This window comes from Cryptomeria japonica, chromosome 6, assembly GCF_030272615.1.
Source record: "Cryptomeria japonica chromosome 6, Sugi_1.0, whole genome shotgun sequence".
Lineage (NCBI taxonomy): Eukaryota > Viridiplantae > Streptophyta > Pinopsida > Cupressales > Cupressaceae > Cryptomeria > Cryptomeria japonica.
In genome coordinates, this window is record NC_081410.1 from 156,387,232 (window position 1) to 156,409,455 (window position 22,224).

Consider the following 22,224-nt stretch of genomic DNA (forward strand, 5'->3'; position numbering starts at 1 on the left):
CGTTCTGTAAGGCATGTTTTTACAACTGATGTCATGGGTTACCTTCTCCAAAAAGCCAACCATATGAAGTTGATCAAAGGAATTTCTATTCCTCGGAATAAGGTGGTAATTAATTCCCACTTTGTTGATTATAGTATGTTGTTTTTGCATAACTCTGAAGAGGAATTGAACAATACTTTAGACATTTTTAACTTGTGTCGTGCAATTTCTGGTTCACATTTACCTCACAACAAAACTGAATATCTGATGACTCATCTTGATCCTACTCCACATTGGATACCAAATGAATGGAGGCAAATCAAACATGGAGAAATAACTAAATATCTTGGCATTCCCTTCGGCTTGGTTGTATCCTCTTTTAAATATTTTTCCAATAGCTCTCCCTACCTTTTTACATAATAATTTATCCTTGATAGAAATTTATTTTTCACTCAGCCAACTATCTCATAACAACTCTTTGCATTTCAAATAAACTTCACTGTTCTATTCTCCATGACATATTTTCAGATCTGACAAATATCAACCATTTTTAATTTAAATGTTTCATTCAATAAGCATACATGAGAAACAGCAAGGACATGAGAGCTAATACATGCATAGGAGATCTGTAGAAAGAAAATACAAGGCTAACACATGCATTTTAGAATGAAAAACCCCATCCTCTTGCTCTACAAAGTCTTTTGGTCTTCAACGAGCTCATATGGAGCCTGCGCATTGCTTTCATCTCCCTTGTGATTATTGTCTGCATCTACACTCGCCCCACGGATCTTCACACAAGAAATAGTTTCCAAGCAAAAACAAATCAATTTACTTTTCTCATTCATCATGACAAACCATAGAAAAGCAATGTAACATGAACATCAATCAATGCAACACAATCATCAATCAAATGAACAAAATGACAGGAAAAAATAAGGAAACAAGCTTTCAACTGGGAAAAAGATTCTACCTTCATGAGATACTCCTTTTGATAGCGATAGCCCTAGATGAACAAGAGGAAAAATACTCAGCTATGCGCTTAAAGTTAAAAACAGAAAATTCAGCACAGGTTTGCTGTTAGATAAAATCTTGTGGGCCATATCCTCTACATTATTTATAAATGCAGCTCTCATGAGTTTGAACTCAAGCTATTCAATTCTAGAGAAATAATCTAAAACTCAAAATCAACCAGTTTATGTAGTTCTTTCATGATACCTTATGAAAAGATTCAACATCGATTTAGAACAGCCTAACAGAGTTATAAGGAGCAGTTTGCTGAAATCAAGTAAACCAAAGGTGGTAGATTACCTTATCTGTACCATAGATATAATCACAGTATGTGAACACTGAAGCAAAGTTACTCTGACTTTGTCCTCCTACATAATGATGGTAGTCATGATACTCTGGGCCTCCATAGAAGGGAATCAATTTGGTAGGACTCCATGGAAAATCGTACCTATGCAAGCATTAGAAAATGAGACTTGGGGAATAAATGTAGTATCTTTTACTGCGCATCTTGAGGAGAAGATGAATTTTTTATACAATAGCCAAAGAAAATGGAAATGCACGCGAGCATTGTGAAACTACTATACTCTATTCAATTCTAAACAACAAATTGATAAAATTACACAAAGACAAAAACAGTTTTTACAGGTTAATGGGGGAAAGCACACAAAACAGTAACATAGCTGAGTTACTCTTGATCAATGCTGCAAATCTTTGAAGCTACAATAGTACTTTTTTAAACAGAACAATCTGTTGCTGAGTATGTATAAACTGAATATTATAAGAAAAGCTAAGCAAGATGAATAACAACAAAAACTACATAGTTGATATCAAATCAATGAATAGTGGAAAATAGTTAAGCTATTGCCTCTGCTAGGATTTCTAGAACTCCATACTCTTGCAAGCTGGATAGACCATGGACCTTGACAGCATGAAAAATAGCATTAATAAAATTGAGGGACAGAAGAATAAGCAAGAGAGCTGGTCCTGTATGCATATAAATAGGTACACACGGGTTTGTTTACATCAATGAATGACTAAGATGCCTATGGCCGTGGTTGAGGTAACAAAAGATAGAAGTGGCAGTCCAAGTTGGCGAGTGGACGGTTAGTTTGATTTGGCATTTCCTAAAGATGCAGTAAGAAGAGGTGGACAGGTGGTGACTGGAGAGGAACTGTCAGAGCAGGGATGGTTATGTCTCTCGATTGCTCTTCTAAGACACCGATCTGTTCAATGAGGAGAAAAATGGAACAGGAGAAACCTCCTTCCCCAACTCTCTTACTAATTTTGGTGAAGTCCTGGGCACATTCAATTGTTAAATTTGTCATGAAGATTCTTTGATGTTTTTGTTGTTGAATATTTAAAATGGGAAGTCTTTTGTTTGATAATGTGGAGCACAAGATATTTTTAGTTTGTTTTCTCAAATTCTGTACCTTTTTTTGTTGTTTTTATGTTAATGAGCAAATGCATTAATCTAATAAAACAAGCTAAAAAAGACTAATCTGATCAAGGAAACTAAACTAACTTAATCTAATTGCTTTGACCTAACTAAACTAAGCTAATTAAAACCTTGCTAAATGCAATTGCTTTCCTTTTTGTCTTTTGTGAAATAAATTAATGAAACGGTTAAATTGATTAATTAATATTAGATAGCCAAATACACTAAATTAATCAAATGGCTGTGATTAATTTAACATACTCGATCAACTCTCCTGTTCATGGGGCCTCTAGAATTGATTCTACAATAAACCCTGTAATGTTCCCTATTAAGAGGCTGCCAATTCCTAAAGAGCAACATACATTGCTACTTATTATGCTACATTAAGTACATATTAAATTACTATGGTTGCTCATAGTATAATTGACATTGTCCTTATTCAAGCTCTAATCTTAATCCCTTCTAATTCTCAACCCTAGATGGGGATTTACTTGTCTAGGGCGCGATGACACCACCTTCATAATGGAGCCCAGATTTCAGGAACATCAATCCATTCACCCTTGGGGTTCATAATGCACCCCAGATTTCAAAATCATCAGTCCATTCACCCTTGGGGCTCATCTATTTTTGGGATAAATTTACTCCGCCTCTCCCTAACAAGACCAAACCTCTCCTTATGGGGGGAAGAATTAGAATTGATTAAGTAATTGGGCGATGAGTACACTAACTTCTAATATATTATGAATATATATGAAAATTTCAAATTACGTATGACTGTCATACATATTGCAGTCTATATTATTAAATTATGCATAAAAACAATATCAAGCTTCATATATTTTGCGTACATATTAAGCACATCCCCATGCATACTACCAAGAACAAGGATGTTACTGCCTGTAACTTAATAACAGTTCTGATCTGATCTGATCGATGGTGATGTCATTGGATGCTTTTGATACCTTTTCTTTATATCTCTCAATGTGAGGGAGAGGTCACACCTCTTCGTCATGTATGCCCTTTGGCAAGAGACACGCCCTTTCACCATTAGCACCCTTTGAAAGAGTGCAACTCTTCATTATTTCTGCCCTTTGAAAGGACACAACCTTTCACAATCAGATCTGCACTTCTCACTCCCCAAATTATCCCCCCTTCAAATGAGTTCTCTTCTCCCTTTTATACCTCATATTTGGGGGAGTCACAACTTATCATTTTATGCCTTTTGGCCATTCATTGACTTTAATCAAATTTTAATTATATTTTAATTTTATTTTTATTTTTATTCTTTTGTATTTTAATTTTATTATTATTATTTAATATTTATTGTTAAATTGTATTTCAAAGTGGGGACATTACAAACCCACTCGTAGGAATCAAAATAGAATCCTCCTCCCCCAGTGGGTGGGTGAAATTTAATTTTGATGGTGTTGTGGGGGGCAAACCAAGCAGCTCAAGTGTTGGATGCAAGGTGCATCATTTGAAACTCTGAAAGAAGAATGGTCTACACCCCCTCGAAAAAAATCAAAGATGGCACCGAGAACAAGTCAAAAGCACAAACATTTGTGCTTAGACTGCAAGTTGTGTTTTCATAATGACTTGCTATTTGTGCAAGCGGAAGATGACTCCATGATCATAATCAATGCAATAAGAAGGCAACCTTTGTTGAGACATGGACCAGTTAGGACTCAAACCTAGGACTTTCCATACCCTGCTAGAGTGCTCTACCACTGAGCTACTAGCCCCTCTTGGACCAGTCCATCGTAGGTCCGAGTGTGGCTTATTTCCAACACCAACACCCCCCTTTAAGCCACACCTCTCGTGTGCTTGGGGCTCCTAGCCTGGGCCTGACTCTAATACCATGTTGAGACATGGACCAGCTAGGACTCGAACCTAGGACCTTCCATACGCTGCTGGAGTGCTCTACCACTGGAGCTACTGGCCCCTCTTGGACCAGTCCATCGTCGGTCCAGGTGTGGCTTATTTCCAACTCCAACACCCCCCCTGTAGCCACACCTCTCGTGTGCTTGGGGCTCCTAGCCTGGACTTGGCTCTGATACCATGTTGAGACATGGACCAGCTAGGACTCTAACCTAGGACCTTCCATACGCTGTTGTAGTGCTCTACCACTAAGCTAATGGCCCCTCTTGGACCAGTCCATCGTCGGTCCAGGTGTGGCTTATTTCCAACACCAACAACCTCAAATCAGAAACTTATAAAATATTCTTCGCGAAACTTGGCACCTTGTGGATTCTTTGGAATCCTTCACGATGCAACAGATTTACAGAGAGGTATATAGAGAATCAGATATCCTAGCAAAGTTTGCAATTGCCAACCATGGGGAATAGATCATCAACGATAAGGTGGAGGCACAGCCCTCTCTTGGCACAAGGTTTGAACATCTAGGTGGAATATCTAGCAAATGAACACTCATATGGCAACTGGATTTGACCCAAGGTGGACAGGAAAATAGAATGACAGTTTCACACATGCCTTATTGTCTAACAAATGTGCAAGCAATCTTAAAGGCTAGATCTTTTTTTTCTCGATCCACAGCATAATGTCATTATCAACACTTTGTGGCAATCCCAGGAGTAAGGATTGCTAGCAAGAACAAAGGAATCAAGCATCCCTTGGATAAAGCAATATAAAGCAAGCATAATCATCATGCTAGCCTAATATCCCAAACTCAAATAGCTCTTCACCAGACTCTCTGGATACAACATATTGAAGCAACTAGCCAACTCAACAGTAAGAACTTTGGATCAAATTGCCAGTGGAGAAATGGAGACAAAGCTCCATGGATCTTTCGATACAAAATGAATTAGAGCAGTCTTCATAGCTGTGGCACAAAGTCAAACCATCAAAAACGTGATGTAGTCTAGAACAATACAATTTACTTGATCAAAAGTCTAAGCACTCATATGAGAGTGAGGTCACTTCACGATTTCTATTGAGTGCAATAGATCTTATCCAGAATGCAAGGATAACCAAGGGCTTGGTGGAAAGTTATCTTTAGAAGAAGCTCTAGTATGAGAGTCAGGTTGCTTCAATACTTCTATAAAACGCAATGGATCTTATTGAAGATTAAGTGATAACCAACGGTCCAGGTTATCTTCAAAAGGCTTATAGACTGCCGCAATTAATGTCATTAATAGGTACAATCTACAATCAGAAAACAGACATAGATGGGCTCTTCAGCATATCAGAAAGGACTAATCTTTATATACAACCATAACTGAAACTGATACAAGAAGGACTAATGGAGCAATCAATCATGCCTCTGAGATTTTCTAAATCAACCTGGGCAGATATTATACATTGACAAAACTGAGAAGATGAAGAGAATGGTTTGGGAATCACAACTCCTCATCTCCCAAGCTCCCTTTAGATAAAGCTATTACTTTCCCCCTACAACACTCTCTTACTCTAGCTCCAGTGATGAGATATGAAACATATTTGGGACAGCAATAGTTAATGAAGATATGAAGCACAATCATTCATGTTGGTCTCCCATGCGGATTTTTATATTGTAAATCTAGGACTTTGTTCTTGTGTTCCTAGATTATGATCTCTCGTGTCCCCACCACTTAAAGTGGCAAATCTGATTTGAAATTTTTGATTGATTTAATAGAAAAGGAGCAAATCCCCAGTTTCCATTTCACCAACCAAGAAAATAACATAATTAAATAAATATAATTAATTAAATATGAGCAAATAATTTCACCCGTTCTCTTACCATAGGAAATTTTTATTTACTTTTCTAGAATTTGCAGAAGCAATTGAATCTCAGAAATTGAACTGTCTTTCCAATATTTTCCAATAAGAGCAAAGCTAAAGAAATAGGTTTTTAGCCAGTAAATATTTCTCACACAGAAAAAAAAAAACCTTCTTTTCAACAAAAATTAATTATTAATATTTCTTCTAAGCATAGATAACAGAGTTTCTAGTCAAAGTTTTCTATTTGATTAATTATTTAAGTTTGCTCTTGAAAGAACCTAATTTCTTCTACTGTTTGAGAAGGAGGACTTTTTAGAACAAAACCAACAAAACTTATTTTTCTAGAAATAAAAGCTTTTCTCTTTTTAGTGATTTTTTTTATTGAAAGAAAACAAAGAAAGAAATGACAAAACTCGCATATCCAATGCTGCCTTTTCTATTCTAATAATTCCTACACTGATAAAGAAAATACAGCTAAAACAAATAATATTTTCTAAACAAAAGTTCTCTTATCTATGATAAACAATTAAACCAGACTGAAAGCTAGGTATGTTATAGATGTAGAACAATCTTGGAACTATCAACACTATCTTCAAGAATCCATTTTTCAACTCCTTCCATTTCTGAGTAACTATCTATGAGTCATCTCCAAAGGCCAAAGGAGGAGCTAAGATCCAAAAAGACTTGACCTAAACAATGGCTGCATGTATAAAATTGCAAGAAAGTTTTGGCAAAGAACAGAATAGTCAAACAAGAAATATGATAGCATATTGTTGGTTGCAAATTACAAGTTTCATGAATGGTGCAAATGACTCAAATTGAAGGTTTTGTGAGCATAGGATGACCCCAATCACGTCAAAAAATAGTGGAGCTAAATCAAGGCTAACTAGGTGAAATGCAATAGAAAAGCATAATAAAACTTGTGTTTTGAAAAAAAATATAAAAAAAATTACGTGTTCAAACAGACTAAACGAATTTGCCACTTTCAACAGTACAGGATTTGCCAAGCAAGCGTGACTACCGCAGTGAATGGAAATGTCAAGAAAAAATCACTAATTCTTAAGGAAACAAAAATAACTTTTGACAAAAAACACAAAAACCTAAAGCAACACAAGGAAAGAACTCGGGGCAAAATATCGAAAAGTGGGACCTCACTTTGAAGACGTGCGTTAGCTACCAAAATTTTATTTCACTTAATGTCATTTTTAGGATTACTAGGATTCTCAATAATCATCAGACTTGCCAAGGCAGCCCATTCACTTTTGGGAGCTTACAAGTCCAATAATTATTAGAACAGTGGAAGGATCAATCCCAAGGATATCATGGGGGATCCCAGCCCTAGCCCAAAGCAACTAAAGCGTCATCATCTAATGGGGAGTTGTAATCAAAAGACTAGTCAGATTTAAAAGTGGGATAAATGGTAGCATCGAATAGGACTGAAATTTAGGCAAGGACAATGGAACGAATAAGACCACAATTAGGAAGAAACCCTACCAATCAAGAGGCTCAAGCCTAATTGAAAAAGGTTTCTCGATATCAAGTTTTTATAATCAAGCAGCTAAAGTTAAGATGACATCATTGGATAAACCAAAGTACAAAAGTCAAGATAGAATAAAGATTTATTCCTGTCACTTCCAAAATCTATTTAAAGATGATATTTCGGAGGGGATTAAAGGAAACCGTCTCTGTCTGTTGAGATGGTTGAGATAGTCCAAGTTAGAAAAATCATCAGCATAAGTGGAGCTATAACTAGACCTTTTACCCCTAAGAAGGTTAGTTCTCTAAAGGCATTACCCTGAAGAAGTTTAACTCTCTAAAGGCATGTAGGAGTTAACTAGGAATTATCTCTTCATGATTTATAAAGACGGTACCTTAGAAATGAACAATTATTCGGTGCATCTTAAAGTTGATAAAAAAGAATGATAATAGAGAAAAGAACGCAGCATGAAAATTCATTGCAATTCTAAATGTTTCATATAAAATCATAGCCAAAGCCTTAAAAATATCATCAGGCCTACTGCTCAAATGTAAGTGAGTCTTAAACAGTAAGATTTCTGTGAGTTAAATACATTCTTGACAACATCATTAGGCATGAAGGCAGCTCACTGAGCTGCTGCTTCAAGCTAGTGACATATCTTTATTCAAATTATTTTGATAAACCCCTGGGAAGTTCAACTAGCCCTTTATTCTCTAAACATTGTAATCGTTGGATTTTGGGGAAACAAGTATCACAAGGATCAAGATGTTGCTCCATGATGCTTCAACTAAGAGTGGTTGTTGACAGATCGTTGTCCAAGGCACTAAACCTGCAAAGATCAATTCACAAGAGCTTCCAATTTGCTCCATTTCTTTATGAATTTTTTTCTCAATGCTCTTGGATGCAAGCTTGATGAAGCAGATAGTGCCATGATGGGATGTATTAAATTATTCTGGTGGGCTGAAAGCTAGATTCATCCTTCTCTGTTTTCTCGTGTCTATGAGAACTCCATCTTCCTAAAGAAAGGAGAATTGGGCCACAGGTTTTCAAAGGATATAGACTTTTTGACCCTCCTACTAAGAACATTGATGAGAAAAAAGACATCAGATTTGTTAGGAAGTTTCCTTCTTTCATGGATGGATCTTCTTCACTTCCATTTTTACTTAAGGGTTCTCAGTCCACTTTTATTCTTCCTTCAGAGTTTTCGTGGCCCTCCACAATTCAGCTGAAGATATTCATTGTACTGAAAGTCAACCGTCAAACACCTTCTCATTTTGGACATGATGGTGTGCATGATGACGCATCTATGGTAGATCCCCATGATGGACATTGTGCTCATATGGAGGAAGTACATGATGAGATTATTACTGATGTTGCAATTGCTTCTGACTCTTCGCCAGCTCTTAGTGAGGACTCTAGGCCTGAGTAGTTTAAGAACACTTTGGAAGATGTTCCTAAGCTATCATTAGAGCTAGTTGTTATGGAACAGAAAACTTGTGGGCAGAAGTGCAAGGTGAACTTTGCACTCATCACTAAAGTCGAGGGAAAAAAAGATGATTCAAACAACTGCATGGAAAACCTGAAGGAAGTGACAATGAGAGACAAATATGAGGCCTTAATGAGGAAAAAAATTTGGCAGTTCGTTCCTAGGCCCAAAATTAAGAATATTGTGGGGTGTAAACAGCTCTGTAAGACCAAGTATACTTGCATGCGTGAGGTGGAGAAGCATAAATTTCAAATGGGTGGTAATGGGTTTTTCTCAAGAGAAAGGCATTAATACACTAAAATATTTGCTCAAATGGCTCGCATGGACTCCATTAGACTTGTCCTCACTATAAATTAATTTTCTTATATATGAAAAGTGCATTTCTCAATAGGGACTTGAAAGAGGAGATTTACCCAGATCGACCACCTGAGTTTGTGAAGGATAGCTCCACTCAACTTGTATGCAAGTTCAAGAAATCGTTATTATGGGCTTAAATAAGCTGCTAGGGCACAGTATGAGAAGACAGTGATTTTCTTATCAATTCTAGATTTATCAAATACATTTCCTACAACAATGTCCATGAGTAGAAGAGAGGTGAGCAGACCATCATCATTGTATTGTATGTGGATGACTTTATGCTCACAAGAATTTCATCCAAGGAAATTGAAAAATGAATTCTAGGTTGAAAAATACGTTTGAGATGATAGACTTGGGCCATCTACACCTCTTCTTAGTTTTGCAATTTAAAAATGAAGGATGGTACTTTTCTCTCATAGCCTAGATATGCCTTGGACTCCTTGAAGAAACTCGAGATGGAAGATTTCATGCAGCCAAGACTCCTAAGGCTTCAGGGACAAAGCCAGTGAAGGACTGTCCACTGATCCTAAGGTGGATGCCTCCTTCCACTAATCAATTGTGGCTGCTTATTGTATTTCATTCACGGTAGATCAGATACTCATTTTGTTGTTCATATGTGGCTAGATCAGTGGATTGTAGCAAAGAGTATGCTGAAGTATGTAAAAGGTACTTCAGATATGGTAACGCTTAATGGGAGAGCAAGCTTACTCGATTTAATAGGATCTTCAGATTCCAATTATTGTGGTCACGCGAATGATCAGAGATCTATTTCTCATTATATTGTCTTCAATGGTGGTGGTCGAGTTGCAAGGCTGAGCAAGAAGCATACCCTCTCCAGGGCTTCTACAGAAGAAGAATACTGAAGTTTCACTTAGGTGGGACAGCAATTGCAATTGTCATGTCATTTACTTGACGAGGTTGGCTTCATACAAGATATAACCTATAAAATTTGAGTAATGACCAAGAATCTAGTGTTGCATCAACAGTTGAAACGCATTTAAGGTAAGCATGAATTGTTTTCGTGAGTAAGCACAGCATGGAGGAATTGATGTGCAGTATATTCTGACTACAGACCAGCTAGCAAATAACTTCACCAAAACTTTTGATGGAGGCTACATCTTTTTGGATTTGAGAGATTATCAGAATACAAGATGCTGTCACGAAGGCAGGGTGAATGGTTAATGAAACCTTCAGCTCCCTAAGTCAATCTTAAGGAATGGTGTTGAGTGCTAAAACAGACTTGTGGTTTGTGTTCATTAACACTATATGGCCCATTACTTAACCCTCTCATATACATTACCTATTTAATGTATTTATTATTTTGATCTTTATGGCCATTAGCCAGGTATTTAACCTTATTATATTGTTAATCAATGGCCAACATGTATTCATGCACATCCACAATGGAAAATACCTTGGTTGAAGTTGACTAAATGTATGTCACCCACCTAAACATTTGTTAGCAATTAAGTTTTTATATATTACTATTCAAGTGTGTGCTACAGCACTTCATAATGAGCGCATCAAAACAAAAATCTTTTGTGAATGGCAAATTAATGAAACCTCTGGCTCCCTAAGTCAATCTTAGGGACAGATATTGAGTGTCGAAATTGACTTGGGGCTTGTGTTTACTAACACCATATAGCCCATCGCTTATGTCTACCACATAAATCATATATTCAGTGTCTTTATTATTCTGATCATTACGATCAATGGGCACGATTTAACCTTCGCATGTTGTTAGTCAGTGCCCAACATTTTTTTTCTTTTTTTTTGGCACCTAGGGTATTCGCAATCCCCGCGGCCCTGGCCCAGCGTTTCCACTTTAAGGGCGAGCCTGGGAGCGAGACTAGTCCCTGGGGTGAATCCACAGCCCACAAGCAATCCCCCTCTTAAATCCAGGAGGGGAGTCAAACCCAAGACCAATAGGGAGCAAACCCACCACCCAAGCCAACTCACCTACCTGTGCCGATTAGTCAATGCTCAACATTTACTCATGCACATCCATACAGATTGCGTCTTGGTTGAGATTGACATTAAATACATACCTAAACATTTGTAGGCATTTTTTTTTCATTATCAGGATTGCTATTCAAGTGTGTGCTACAGCACTTCATAATTCAGTGCACAGAAGCAGAAATATTTTCTGAATCACAGACAGCCTTGCTGGACAACTCCAACTAAGTGGGTTTAAACTTGGAGAAAACTTCATGGTTAAGCACGTTTGAGTTAGAGTAGTACTGTGATGGGTGACCTCACGGGAAGGCCCAATGCTTCACCTCTGTGAGCATCATCTAGATGCATTGAATGCTAAGTGGACCACTCATTGTTCTTGTGAACCACTACTCATAAATCATGGATTAATGAGTTTGACTCGAAAAACTACACAGTTGAATTCTGATAGCAATATCAAAATACTCATGTATCATCTTGCTAGTTAGTACCCATATTTAGCATTTTAATAGTCGGCAGCAATCTACTCATCCCAATGTTAAGAAAATGTATCCTCATTAATTGACCAATTTGTGTGAAAAGAAAAATATGTATCAAACACGACCCTCAGGACTAATTCAATGGAGATGCTAAGGACTATGAGAAAGGCTATATACACTTCTCTAACCCTGTTAACTCCTACAAACTGCTGTATATGCTCAACAGTCTGCCAACCGAATCGGTACATAGGCTATTCCTTTTCTTTTTTGTGCAGAAGAGGGTAGTGATTTGCTATCATGTTCAACACCCAATCAACAACCAAGAATGCCAAATGGTCCTCTTATCCCTAAACAGTCTTTAGAAACTTGGGGTTGTCTCTTCAGCCACTTCTGACAGATTCACTGCCACCTATGTGATCTGATACTTGATTATAGTCAGCAGTACAGCTATGAACAATATGAGAGAGGGATTCAACTGGATGAAGACGTAAAAACTGGAATACCTTACATCATACTATCATGTATTTATTTACTATAAAAATGAAGAGAATTAGTACCCGCTGTGGGTATCAATAGCTTCCATTTGGCGCAGCGCAATCCAGAGCCAGAATGTAATCAGGTGTCCTGGAGCGATTGCGGGTCCAACAAAGGATGGGATCCCCAGTAATAACACCTCTGCCCAATGTGCATAAGGAGCAGCAAACCCTATTGGAGTAGTAAATTCATGGTGAATCCGGTGGATCTTATCATAACCCCATTTGCAGTGCAACCACCTGTGGATCCAGTAATTGCCCCAGTCTTCCACCAGAAAGTACACTGTAAGTTGTGCAATGACTTCCCAGAGAGCAGGCAGAGGCAGGCTTGTCCTGATACCAATAAACTGCAAGGACACCAAATTCAACATATCATTGTCGATATAATGCAATACTCTCGAATTCATCATTACTTAAATGTGCCTTCTTTGGCGCTTGAAGTTCTTCTGATTCAAGAATATAGAAACCAATTTTTCCAATCCCTCAGCCCTCAACCCTGCCCTCCCTACAAACATAAATAAAATACCATAACACATTCACAGATACCACTTGGTTTATCCACAAAAAATGAGATGTGTGATGTGTAATGTCTGATAACTCCAAAGATCTGATTGCTGTTTAAGCAGGAGTGTAGTGTTCGCTTTTAGCGACTCTAAACCCAAAAAATAGCATATCAAAAAACAAAGACGACATTCTGCATACCTTGATAAAAGGATAAGATATCAGCTGCAGAGGCCCAATAACTGTGAAAAAAACATACATAACACTCTTGTAACAATGCAGCACCTCCGATTTGGGTGTGTAAATTTTGGGCTGAATTTTATATTTCTGTAAGCCTTTGGCCTTGGCGAGGTCCAGAATGGCCAATGGCAGTGGCACCATGGAGAAAACTATTATAAGAAACCATATGGTGTGAAAGTAGAGCCAAATGTCCGGCATTTTGGCAGAGTATCTGAACCATAGATTTTCCCAATAAGAGAGGTCCCTGCCCAGAGCGCCCTCTGCTTGGTTTATAGTTTCGTACGGCAGCATTGTGCCTTCTATCTCTGTAGACTTCCACCGTTTGGATAAATGGTAACTGAATCTTTCCTGTGGGTATGTGAATAACAGGGACACTGAAGTAATACAGAGAGTATTTTAAAAACACAAAGATTCTGTGATGGGACTTCGTAATTAAAGCCAAAAGAAAATAACAGAATTAAAACAGAGTATTTTAAAAACACACAAAGATTCTGTGATGGGACTTCGTAATTAAAGCCAAAAGAAAATAACAGAATTAAACCAGACGATTTGTTTCGGATCATTGCATGTAACTGTGGGCCACTTGATTGCGACTAAAGATATATAACTAGTGTAACATAGTGGTCAGTATTTGTTTTTATTATATTGAAATTTGAAATTGAAGTTGTTTGATAGTTATATGTGTTCGAAAGTAGTTAAAGTAGGGTTAACAATATTTTAAAAAGATTTTAAAAAATAATAATAATAAAAAAATATAAAATAATGGTACTTAAATTTGTTTAATCATTTTTTGTGATTGCTAGCAATAGTTAGTTCATTCATTTATTGTCCAAGGGGTTGAGCTTAACTGGTTAAAACACTGGGTTCTCACTCTGGAGGCCCAAGTTCAATTCCCAATAGGGACATCTGAAGTGGAATTCTAAGTTGTGACTCTTGGCCTTCCATAGGATGGGGAAGGTCTTGGGTCAATCTAATCAAACATAATAATAATAATAATAAAAATAATAATTCAAAGATATGTAATGGGGATGGGGCCCCCTACTGTGTCCCCTATTCAGGCTTCGGCCAATTACCGATCAAAAAAAATAAAAAATAAAAAATAAAAAAAAATAGTTAGTTCATTTATAATTTTTTTAAATTATTGACATAATTGTTATGCAAATAATAATTTTAAGTATATAATTATAGTTATAATGCTTTTATGATTATGATAGTTGTAATTAATAATTATAGAATTAGGGTTATCAACAATACACTTTCTATCATGTAATACAATTAATTAACTAGTATACCTATCTTTAAAGTACGTCGTGGAAAGATACCATATTTGTTCCCTATTCCACAAAAAGAATTATATTATTATATTGTAATTAATATTAAATTATTATCATATTATGATGTTGTAATCAATATTAAATTATATTTCTATTAAACTCTTCATCAAACCAAAAAAATCTATTAAGACTAATTATTATTATTATTATATTATCATATCTTTATATTATTATTATTATAATATTAAATTGATTAACTATTAGTACGATGGAGGTAGACAAAATTGATTAATCATTAAACTCAAAGTGAGTGGTAGAGAAAATAAATAGAAAATCTTTCTTGAGTGCTAGTTGAGAGGAGAAAATAAATAAAATGTTTTTTTTTCAGTTTTAAAAGAAATTAATCCAAATGACACATAGAATAGTCAAAAAATTCATAAAAACAAACATAAATATTACTAAAATAAAAGTTAATATGTATAAAGTTATTACTAATTATTATATTTTTAAAAAGATTGAAAATATTTGTTAAATTTTTTTAAAACAAATTTGATTATAATTCACATTTTAAAAATAAAAATTTTATAAAAAAAAAATATTGTTAAATATACTGATTTTTTATATACATTATAACATATTATAAACAATTTATTATATTACTTATATAAGATATTTTAATTAATTAAAAATTATATATATATATATATTTAACTAAATAATTAAATATACCGTGTTATTTGGAAAGTAGTTTTTTTTACAAGTGTACCAATACTAGCTCGTGTTTTTTTAAGAGTTTTTTTAATACAAGATTTTTTTAATAAATTACTTATATAAGATATTTGAATTAACTAAATATTATATTTTTTTATTTTTTAACAAAAATTTTAATTTCTATCCATCTATCAAGATTTATTTTTTTAAAATTGTTTAGGCTGAATTTGTTTGACTTTGTAGTCAAATATATTATTAGTGTGAAATTAAGAAATATATTTGTTAATTAATTGTTTAAAAAATTATAAATATATAATTAATAATTATTTTTTCTACATTACATTTATTATTGAAATATATTAAAATTAATAATTATATCTACATTACATTTATTATTGAAATATATTAAAATTAAAATAAATAAATATATAAATTTTGAAATGAAAAACATATTATAAATATTTAAGTTAACTAAATGAATGAGTACAGAAAATGGAGTAAAAAATTGCATATTATGCCACATCAGTCCATTGTATGCTTTATGTTCAAGATTTTTTTTGAAAGTTAAGTGGAGTAAATAAAAAATATTAAATGCCAAAAGAAAAATACAACGTGGAGTTAAAACCGTGGTTGTCAAGGTTACTAAAAAAATTATTTTATAAATATAAAATAGCTAAAAGTATTGTTAGAAAAATTATTTGTCTTATATTACCCTGAAAAAGGTTAATTATCTAAAGGCATTACCCTGAAAAAGGTTAATTCTATGAAAGCATGGAGGAGTTAATTAGGAATTATCTCTTCATGATTTATAAAAACGATATCTTAGAGATGAACAATTAACTCAGTGCATCTTAAAGTTGATAAGAAAGAATGATAATAGAGAAAAGAAAGCAATATGAAAATTCATTGCAATTCTAAATGTTTCATATAAAATCATAGCCAAAGCCTTAAACATATCATCAGGCCTACTGCTCAAATGTAAGTGAGCCTTAAACAGTAAGAGTTCTGTGAGTTAAATACATTCTTGACAGCATCATTAGGCATGAAGGCAGCTCACTGAGCTACTGCTTCAAGATAGTGACATATCTTTATTGAAATTATTTTGTTAAACTTGTGGGAAATTCAACTAGCCCTTTATTCTCTAAACCAGAGTTGAACTACTCGCGACTCGGCTCGACTCGCCAAGCCCTTGAGAAAAAAACTCGGCGAAAACTCGGGAAAAACTCGGAAAAACTCGGCGAAAAACTCAGCAACGTAAAAACACGCTTAATTTTAATAAAAAATGCATTTTTTTTGCAAAATTTAATGAGAAGATGCATCCAATGAGTCAATAAATGATAACACAAAAGAAACAAGCTGATTCTAGATATATTTGATTGCAAAGTGTCTACAAAATCGCATCCTCATGAGAAATGCTGATGGCTGGAAGCAAAATAGTAAATAGTTTTTGTAAAACCAAAAGTAAATACAACTTCCTCTCCCCAGCTCTAGCTAAAACTACTTTCAAACTTTCATCATATTTGAAATTTCATCATTCATACTCATAGTTTCAAACTTTCAACTCAAAGTTGGGGTCAAGGGGCATCGCCGAAGGATCCTGAAATTTGACTAAGTTTGGAAAATTGAAGAATCCTCCAAAAACTAGATTTTGCATTATAACTCCTGGAGGTCCGAAACCACTCTCAAACATCCTGACAGTATATATGGAATATAACTTAAAGTATAAGAAATGTCACTTATACTTAAATGTTATATTCCATAAATGAATCCTGACAGACAGACCAAAAAACTCGGCGATTACTTGAGGGCATAGTGGGCTCTCAGGGTGGCCCTTCCAAGTGAGTTTCCCCCTTCTCAGCCCAAAACCATATAGAAAAACAAAAAATGCATGTATTTTTGGCCGTTTTTTGCTGTTATGCTAACCCAGGCGAGTTTTTCTTTAAAACTCGCTGAGTTTTTGACAAAAACTCGCCAAAAACTCGGCGAGTTTTCCTGGCGAGTAGAAGTCATTACTACTCGCCAGGTCCAAAAACTCGGCGAGTTTTTGTCACTCGCCGAGTTTTCAGCGAGTGTGCCATCTATGCTCTAAACATTGTAATGGTTGGATTTTTGGGAAAGAAGTAGCACAAGGATCAAGATGTTGTTCCATGATGCTTCAACTAAGAGTGGTTGTTGACAGATCGTTGTCCGAGGCACTAAACCTGCAAAGATCAATTCAAAAGAGCTTCCACTTCGCTCCATTTCTTTATGAATTTTTTCTCAATGCTCTTGGATGCAAGCTTGATGAAGCAGATAGTGCCATGATGGGATGTATTGCATTATTCTGGTGGGCTGAAAGCTAGATTCATCCCTCTCCATTTTCTCGTGTCTGTGAGAACTCCATCTTCTAAAGAAAGGAGAATTGGGCCACAGGTTTTCAAAGGATATATACTTTTTGACCCTCCTACTAAGAAGATTGATGAGAAAAGACATCAGATTTGTTGAGAAGTTTGCTTCTTTCATGGATGGATCTTCTTCACTTCCCTTTTAACTTGAGGGTTCTCAGTCCACTTTTATTCTTCCTTCGGAGTTTTGGTGGCACTCCACAATTCAGCTGAAGTTATTCATTGTATTGATGGTCAACCGTCAAACACCTTATCATTTTGGACATGATGGTGTGCACGATGACGCGTCTATGGTAGATCCCCATGATGGACATTGTGATCATACGGAGGAAGTACATAATCAGATTATTACTGATGTTGCTGTTACCTATTTTTCCCCTTTCAGGATTAAATTAGCCTCACATAAGGACTTGGTCTCATTTTGAAAATTTTGAGGAATTAGGTGTCAAAATGTCAAATAAAAGGAAAAGAGAGATTTTAATATCTCATATGAGTCCAGTCAAGCAAATAATGCATGGCATTATTAGGAGTTAAAAGAAACAAAATAAAATAAATAATGTCTTTTATTTATTTCATTCAAAAGCTCCAAAAGCCTTCAAGCAAGTCTTCCCACGTTGATTTTTAGTCTAAATCAAATGTCATGCATGGTTTTGGAGGGACATCATTAAATGAAAGGCAAAAAGAAGAGAAAGATGCAAGAAAGATTCCACGCGGTATGTTAGGGTTCCACTTGAGTTTGTTTCCCCTTCTCCTTTTCCATCGCTTTCATGGAGATTTTTAGGCAGAAAGGGAGAGTTTTCTGCACAAGAGTATGTGTTCAACGCCTCAATGATAATTCACAGCTAAGATGCAGTTAAAAAAGGGGCATGCACAAGTTTGTTACAGGAATCATATGTAAAGAGAGAGATTATTGCAGCTGTTTGAGGATTATCGCAGCGGTTTGAACATGGAGTTTGCCTTTTGAGGAGGAGTTACACCTTTTGAGGAGGAGTTACACGTGGAGAAGAGTCTAACTGTGCGTTCAAAACTCTTTCAAAGCCCATGCAGAGCTACACATCAGATACTTTAAAGATAAGTCCATTTTCTCTTCATTGAGTCTTTTATTTCATTTCAAAGAGAAAAAGCATATTCATGCAATGAGATTGGATGTATTAGGGTTTGGTATCCAAGGGAAGTAAAATAATAAAAAAGCCCTCTCAGAGCTTGACAAGCTCACGTAGATAATGACAGTCATACAAGGACAACAAAATAGGTTGTGTGCAGCATTTATAAAGGCCAAAACAGTTAGAGAAATGGAAGCTTGCAGTTAGTCTTCTTTCTTTACATCTTCAAGAGTTCTTGGAGCCCATTAATGGAGTCTAATAGCAGTCCATTTAATGAAGGTTCATTATAAGACACAGAGAGTCAGGAAAAGTAGCCATGTTGAAATCTCATGACTGAAAACAGAGACAATAGACAGTCACTAAAGATCTCAGTCAAATCAAAACACATTAATACAATGAGCATCAATATGTGAGGCTCTAGAAGGGTAATGGAGATCACACCCTATCCATACAAGCAAACCAAAGGGCATTACAAGATTTTATGGCAGAGAATGATCAAATCAGTCTATAAGGGATTTTCTGAGCCAAAAAGATATTACATTCACACAAAGATGCTGGAAATATGCAAGGAAAGACAGAGGTAAAGGACAGAAAAGAGATTCAATACAAATAATGTCAAAGAAAGAGAAATCACTATCACAGGGGCAACAATAGTGGGCAAATCTTTTGTGTCCATATCTTGACAGTGATGAGATCTCAGAAAATCAAGAAGACATCCTCCATGAAGATATAGACACAGTTTGTTGTAGTCACACACAGTCATGAGAATGTAAGCAAAAGAGTATTTATGATGCACACAATACATGACAAATCCTAATAAGTTTTATTGCAGCTTTTCCATCATTGTCAACACTGAAATGATAGTGATAGCCCTGTAAAGAGATATAAGACAAAGAAAGGGCGTGACTGGTTATAGATCTGACTTGGGGCACCCAATGTGAAAAGAGCAGCCAAAATCATTATAGCGGCCAAGAGATTAATATGACAGTGAGCATCATCAAAAGAACATCAAAACAGTGACCTTGACAGTTAATAAAACCATTTGCAGCCCTAACTCATAGAGAATAGCAGTCACCATATACAAGACCCAATTAAAGCATGTAAGGCAATGGATCATGGTCCTAGGGAAGTGATCTAGATAACAAAGCACATTATTGTATCATCTCAGGTGTAGCAGCCTTCAAAGCATTTCAGAAGAATACAGTGGCATAATGACAGTGCCAAGAGGGTTGTGAGGCTCAGTTCCTTAAAACTGTTATAGAAGTCTGAGATATCAGATGTTAAGGATACCACAATTGACACAAAAGGCTAACCACAGTAGAGAATCAAAGGCATACAATACCTTACTGCCCTATGACACATAGCAGTAACCAGTGAGCAGGCCTTTACCATCAAAATACAGTCCAAAGGCTCAAGTTATCTCAGAACATTAATAATGAGACAGGGAAGTCTTAATCATAGGTGTGCTCCATAATGATTGATAGTTCCTATTAAAGAGAGATAAAGAAAAACCAATGCAAAGTTACAGTGTAAAGCCTGTGACAACATGGAGAGCAGCCTTAAATGTTGAAAGAGTCTTTGCAAAGATCATTGTTATGAACTTATGAGCAAATCACAGTTTCAACAGTGTATTACAGTTATGGGGCAGTCCAATGGTCTCAGACCATGCACTAAAACAGGGCAGTGACATCTAGAGCATGACAGTGATCAGAGATAACACTCAGGGCAGCAGTGATTAAGGAGTCAAAGTTGTTCAAAGGCTTATGCAGCCATGACTAAGAAATCTGGAAGCATCCATTCACAGACAATAAGAAGTACTGACAGTACAGTATAGAAAAAGGGACAAATTCTATAGAGATCACTCCAAGAAGCCAGTCCTAATCTCCACAATGAAGTTTCAGTCAAAGTACAGAAAAGACCATGGTACAGTGACTATCATGAGCTAAATGTAGCAGTCACCTAGGGTCCTGTCATAGCAGCATTGACTGTTATAACCATGAGGACAGCCATAAAAGGCTTTAGAACAGTTAAAAAGTATCAAAAGAAATAGAGTGCAGTCATTATATGTCAAAAGGCAACAGAGTATATATTTCAAAGTCAGAGTCACAAGATTATACGAACAGTCATCAAGGTTTTGCAACATGAAGAATAGCCTAAGTCACTGCCCAAAGGTCATGATGCACAGTAAGCACAGGGATATCCTTGACAGTAAAGCAAAGGAAAGACAGTAAATAGATCCAAAATTTCAGTGAAAACACAGCTACGAGCCAACTACAGTATAAGTAAACACAGTAAAACTACAATGATCAATAATCAATGCCATGATCAAGTCAGTGAATGCATCAGCAAGTACACAATCACAATACACAGTGATCAGACCTGTAGAAAAAGAGCAGAATATAGTATGAGTTACTGTCTTTTCTCAGGGTATATCACAAGATCAATAGCTCAAAGAATGCTACAGCAGTGATTAGGGTTTATGACAGTAATTGCAGTGATAAGAGACTAAGAACCCAGTCATAGCAGCGTTAGGCAAAGGATAGGGCACCGCTTTCTACAAAGGTCAAGAGTATTGAAAGATGAAGGACACGATCATATTGACTGAGACAAAAGGCCATGATCAGAACAGTCATAAGCACACAAGGAGGACAATCTATTCATCATGTTTGCTGTCAATAAAGAGCAGAACACTGTCATCAAAAAACAGTGATTTGAGCATAGTTTGAAAACATATATGGAAAATAAGTGAACAGTCACCATTCAACACAGTTGCAGGCTCATAAGTGCAGGGACCTCAGAGCAGAGTGAAGGCATGACAGTGATAAAGCAAAGGTACAGAGATATCAAGCTTTTGAGCAAATGCTCACTGCTGCTCTCATTATAGTAAAAGTGCATAGATGATGTGATTGTGTTTCAATATAAAGGTATATGGGCATACAAAGATCACAGTGAACAAACAATGAGTTGATAGTTCAAACATATAGATGCATTGCAAAGATAAATTATAACTAGCGGTTGGACCTCAGAAAGGTCCAATTTGTACTGCCGATAGCAATTTCTCAAACGAAGATGAAGAACATCATGCCTGAAAATGCATGCATTTAAGACAAGATACTTAGATCACTTGCGAGTGGGCTGCAAATGTCAAAGATCATCCACAGATTAGAAAAAAGAATAAATTTAAGTAAATAAAATAAGTATTCATTTTTTTAGACTGAATTAATATGGTTGTTGGCAGCAAGCCGCACAAATACTGGAAGTAATGATCATTTTAGTGTAATCAGAAAATCTATATTTGAAAATGATTGGAAACTGATTCTGGCAGCAAGACTTCTAGAATAATGACAAGTTCAAACTTAAGCCCATGAGCATGGCAAAATCTCTTATCCATCCATCTGGAGGTGGTGTGCTTGATATCTCATGAACTTAAGAAGTTGGTCGTCCTTCCTATTTACAAGCCATTTCTAATAAATTCAAAATTGATTTCCTATAGGAATTTGCTATATGCATTTGCTAGTAAATAATCATAAAGGAAAAGCAAATAAAGTACTTACAAATAGCAATTACTTGATTTCTGCAAAGTACAT

The 22,224-nt window shown here is 35.8% G+C and overlaps 1 protein-coding gene across 1 annotated transcript; it reads right to left on the reverse strand.

Annotated features, from left to right (window-relative positions):
- Nucleotides 1–440: 440 nt before the first annotated feature.
- On the reverse strand, nt 441–13,736 carry LOC131035117 (methylsterol monooxygenase 1-1). The gene is made up of 5 exons (XM_057966755.2): nt 13,127–13,736; nt 12,449–12,771; nt 1,288–1,435; nt 950–982; nt 441–767 (listed from the first exon to the last, which is right to left on the reverse strand). Exons 1-5 carry the CDS (start codon nt 13,454–13,456, stop codon nt 669–671), a joined length of 933 nt encoding a protein of 310 aa, XP_057822738.1. The 5' UTR covers nt 13,457–13,736; the 3' UTR covers nt 441–668.
- Nucleotides 13,737–22,224: the final 8,488 nt, after the last annotated feature.